The sequence below is a fragment of the Astyanax mexicanus genome, chromosome 21, assembly GCF_023375975.1.
Source record: "Astyanax mexicanus isolate ESR-SI-001 chromosome 21, AstMex3_surface, whole genome shotgun sequence".
Lineage (NCBI taxonomy): Eukaryota > Metazoa > Chordata > Actinopteri > Characiformes > Acestrorhamphidae > Astyanax > Astyanax mexicanus.
The window spans coordinates 5,702,620-5,706,967 of NC_064428.1; the positions used below are offsets into that span (position 1 = coordinate 5,702,620).

Consider the following 4,348-nt stretch of genomic DNA (forward strand, 5'->3'; position numbering starts at 1 on the left):
CTTGCCTCTTTTTTCTATTTTTTTTCTTGCAGATTTCTTTTGTATTTTTTTTTTCAGTTTATTGTTTTTGTGAGCATATTTTTGTTTGTTCCAATGTATTTCTGCTGCATTGCATTGACTTGTTTTACTGAACAATAAAATATTCGGCAGCATCTGTGTGTGTCTGCATATGTTTCTGTGCATGTGAACAATCTGAAGAATTTTCTACAATTTGAACTGTTTTTGTATTATGGTTAAGCTTACTGAAGGTGACAGTGCTTTTCATTATACCCAGCAGTGTGTAGATGGTTAGACAAAAATCTGGTAACCTGAAGGAAGTGTGTCTTAGTTGGTGCAAAAGTTTGATTTTGATAATGCTGTATTTAGTTTTGCTTGCAGTGCTTCATTTTGCAGGATATATAAGGTGTTTTGCAGTTTGAGTGTGTGGTTTCGTGAATTGTGTTACAGTTTTTCTCGTTTACACACAAATATTGGTACTTGAAACACAATGACCACAAAATGTAACTCATGCACCAACCCCCTGAACCAATTCTGCTAAACTACAAGCACAATTCCTGCTTTACACTCAAATTGCAGTTCTAAAACACACTTTTTCCAAAACTCTACACACAATTGTCATGAAGAAAATCTCTTGTTTTCACAAGGAACACACTGTTATTCAAAACTCTAAAGTTAATTGCCCTACTATGCACACTGACTCCTCACATGGGCAAACACCTAACACACATGTTTCCACTCAGCAATCAGAGCTTTAGCATAAAAGGGCAACAGGTGAGCTCTTCTGTTTTGGAGCAATGGAGGCCAATGTTGTAAACAGAGGCAGAGCCAGAGCCAGAGGAGTGAGAGTAAGAGGAGGACGATGGGGAGGACGAGGACGAGGAAGGCCAAGGACAATCATTTCTGATGAGATCCGAGCCACTTTGGTTGACCATGTGGTCAACCATGGCCTAACAATGAGGGAGGCTGGGCAAAGAGTACAGCCAAATTTGAGCAGGTACACTGTAGCATCCATCATCCGGACTTTCCGCAATGAGAATAGGTAAGAAATCTACTCTCACTACAAAACTGCAGTACTGCATATCAATACAGTACTCAATGAGTACAGTAGTACAGTATTACCTGTGGACTGTTCTGTAGGACATTGTGTTTCGAGTATTTGGGAAATGTATTCCTACACAGTATTTACAGTATTGCACTCTTTGTATTGCAGAACTGAAAGATTACCAACAAGAGGTGGACGGGGCCGTCTTCTGTCTCCTGAACAGGAAACAGAGATCATGAACATGGTTCTTGAAAATAACGCCATTACCTTACGGCAAATACAAAGAAAAATAATAGAAAACAATGAGATATTTCAAAATATTGATAGGGTAAGTTTATCAACGCTGGACCGTGTCTTGCACAGAAATAAACTGAGGATGAAGCAGGTCTACAGGGTGCCATTTGAGCGCAATTCAGAAAGAGTCAAAGAATTGCGATATAACTATGTGCAAGTACGTCCTACACATTCCCACCCTTGATGCATACTGTCAACATTGTATAAATCATACATATTTCTTTCTATTATATTGTAATCATAATGATTGTGCTTCACAATAGTGACCGCTCCATGTCTACTTCTGATATTGTCATGTGTGTTTCAGAGAGTCCTTGAGCTGGAGGTGGATGCAGTGGAGCACCAGTTCATCTTCATTGATGAGGTTGGATTCAACCTCACAAAAAGACGAAGGAGGGGAAGGAATATAATCGGCCAGCGTGCCATTGTTGAAGTCCCTGGCCAGCGCGGAGGGAACATCACAATGTGTGCAGCGATGACCCACCATGGCATCATCCATCACCATGCTACCCTTGGCCCCTACAACACTGCCCATCTGATCACATTCCTGGACACCCTACACAACACACTCATTCCACCAGATCAGATAGACGGCCCAGAGCAGCTCAGGTACGTTGTCATTTGGGACAACGTAAGCTTCCACCGGGCTGCTCTGGTTCATAACTGGTTCACTGACCACCCACGCTTTTCAGTTGTTTCTCTCCCTCCATATTCTCCATTCCTCAATCCTATTGAGGAATTTTTTTCTGCCTGGAGATGGAAAGTGTACGACCTAAATTCAGAAACGCGTATACCCCTTTTCCAAGCTATGGAAGACGCATGTGGAGATATAGCAGTTGATGCTTTTCATGGCTGGATTCGCCATGCTAGGCGATATTTCCCCCGCTGCTTGGCCAGGGAAAACATTGCTTGTGATGTAGATGAGGTGCTGTGGCCAGACCGAAACAGAAGAGATGATGCAGCATAGTTTATTTTGTTTTGTTTTTTTATTATTAACTGTATACAGTAAAATCTTCTGCACTGTATGTGCAACTTTGTGTCGGTTGGGATGTACACTGTGTACATTGTTTTGTGGGAAAAATAAAACATGTTTGTTACAGTATATTTGTGTGTTCTGAGTATAAAAACAATATTCTAAAATATTTTACAACGCACTTATGTATTTAATGTCTGTAGTAAGTGTAACACTGAACAAAAAGTCATTATGATGAATGGAGAATGGTGTTTTACACTGAGCACATCAGTGTTTAAATGCTTTTTTTAATTGTCTGTTCATATGATAGTTTGTGTGTGTCATCTGAACACAAAATGGCCTTTTGTGAAGAGATAAAACTGTTTTGAATGTAAAGTTTCATTTTGCAGGAGAATTGAAGGGTTTTGCCCATTGTGTGTGTGTTTGTTGGATTTGTGTGTAGAGTTCTGAGAATACGAGGCATGTTTTCAGAAATGTGTGTAAACAATCCAGAAAAACTGTAATAAACATAGAATCCCATGAATGAAAGAAGAGCTTTAGGTTTGGATCAACAGTGTGTACACGATGAATCCAAAATGTCTTATTATGACAAAGGTGTTGGCAATGTGATGTCAGTGCTTGCTTTTGAGGTGTGTTGGTGAAATTTTGAATGTTGTGTGTCATTTTGCTGGAGATTTGAGGCATTTTGCATTTTGTGTGAGCAATTGTGGGTTTTGTGTGTAGAGTTTTGAAAAATAGACACAGAGCTTGCAAAATGTGTGTAAACAGTTGTAAAAAACTATAATGAAACCCTCTGTATTTTAATTATATATATATATATATATATATATATATATATATATATATATATATATATATATATATAATACACACAGCCATTAATAATTAAACAATAACGGCAGTTTAAGATAGGATTATGGGAAACAGAAGAACCATCTCATGCTGACCAAAGTAACACCACTCTCACACACACACACACACACACATACACGCACACACACACACACACTGATCAGTCAGGGAAAATCCCCAGCCTTTTCACAGTTCACATCTAGACGTAAATGCCCTTTGCCACACTTATTCACCCTGAAACACTTTTAGATTGTTACGGATAGAGTGTGCGTTTCTGTGTGTGTGTGTTTCTGTGTGTGTGTGTGTGTGTGTGTGTGTGTGTGTGTGTGTTTGTGTGTGTGGGTGGGTGTTTGAATGCGTGTGTATTTTGTATGAAAGTATAGTGTCTGATTAAACTGGAATGAACGAATTAACATATTACTCATTTTCATACTGCCCACATCAGACAGACAGAGTGAAAGTATAACAGCAGAACATTTGCCTGCGTTTGGCATTTAGCACCTTAAAATAAAGGTGTACTAAAAATGATTTGGTAATTATAAAGGCTTGTTTTAACTTTAGAAAATCCACGATTTTAACCCAGTACAGAAATATACATTGCTGAGTAGCACTGCTGTTGTAAATGTATGATTAAAACGATACTACTGAAATAAAACTATGAAAATAGCACTGCTGAGGTAGCTAAATATGTGACTAAAACAGCACTATTTTTATTTTTAGTTTTTAAATTGTTCATGATGACATTTTAAATGTACGTTTAGATTTTGTATTATTATTTTAATTATCTTGATATCCTCCTAACCTTTACCTCAGCTATCTATTGAGACAATATGATATATACAGGTGCATCTCAAAAATGCATCATTGAAAAGTTGCTTTATTTCAGTACTTCAGTTGAAAATGTGAAACTCATATCTTATATAGATGTATTAAACACAGAGTGATCTATTTTAAGTGTTTATTTCTTTTATTGTTGATGATTATGGCTTACAGCCAATAAAAACCCTAAAGTCAGTGTTTCAGAAAATTAGAATATTATATAAGACCAATTGGTACTTTTGGCAGTGTGGGCAGTGTGCCAAGTCCTGCTAGAAAATGAAATCTTCATCTCCATAAAAGTTGTCAGCAGCAGAGGGAAGCATGAAGTGCTGTAAGATTTTCTGGGGAAAACAACTTTAGACTTGATA

General features: G+C 37.8%; 1 protein-coding gene across 1 annotated transcript; it reads left to right on the top strand.

Moving 5' to 3' along the window:
* The first annotated feature begins 463 nt into the window (after window positions 1-463).
* On the top strand, window positions 464-2,802 carry LOC125785569 (uncharacterized). Its single transcript, XM_049469280.1, has 3 exons — window positions 464-1,039; window positions 1,211-1,493; window positions 1,644-2,802. Exons 1-3 carry the CDS (start codon window positions 795-797, stop codon window positions 2,301-2,303), a joined length of 1,188 nt encoding a protein of 395 aa, XP_049325237.1. The 5' UTR covers window positions 464-794; the 3' UTR covers window positions 2,304-2,802.
* The last annotated feature ends 1,546 nt before the right edge of the window (window positions 2,803-4,348 follow it).

Bases quoted from the DNA above. Each gene is read 5' to 3' on its own strand.
- LOC125785569 (XM_049469280.1), top strand. From the start codon at position 795: ATGGAGGCCAATGTTGTAAACAGAGGCAGAGCCAGAGCCAGAGGAGTG. The intron at 1,040-1,210 runs GTAAGAAATCTA...TTTGTATTGCAG, and splicing joins ACTTTCCGCAATGAGAATAG to AACTGAAAGATTACCAACAA. The intron at 1,494-1,643 runs GTACGTCCTACA...TGTGTGTTTCAG, and splicing joins TGCGATATAACTATGTGCAA to AGAGTCCTTGAGCTGGAGGT.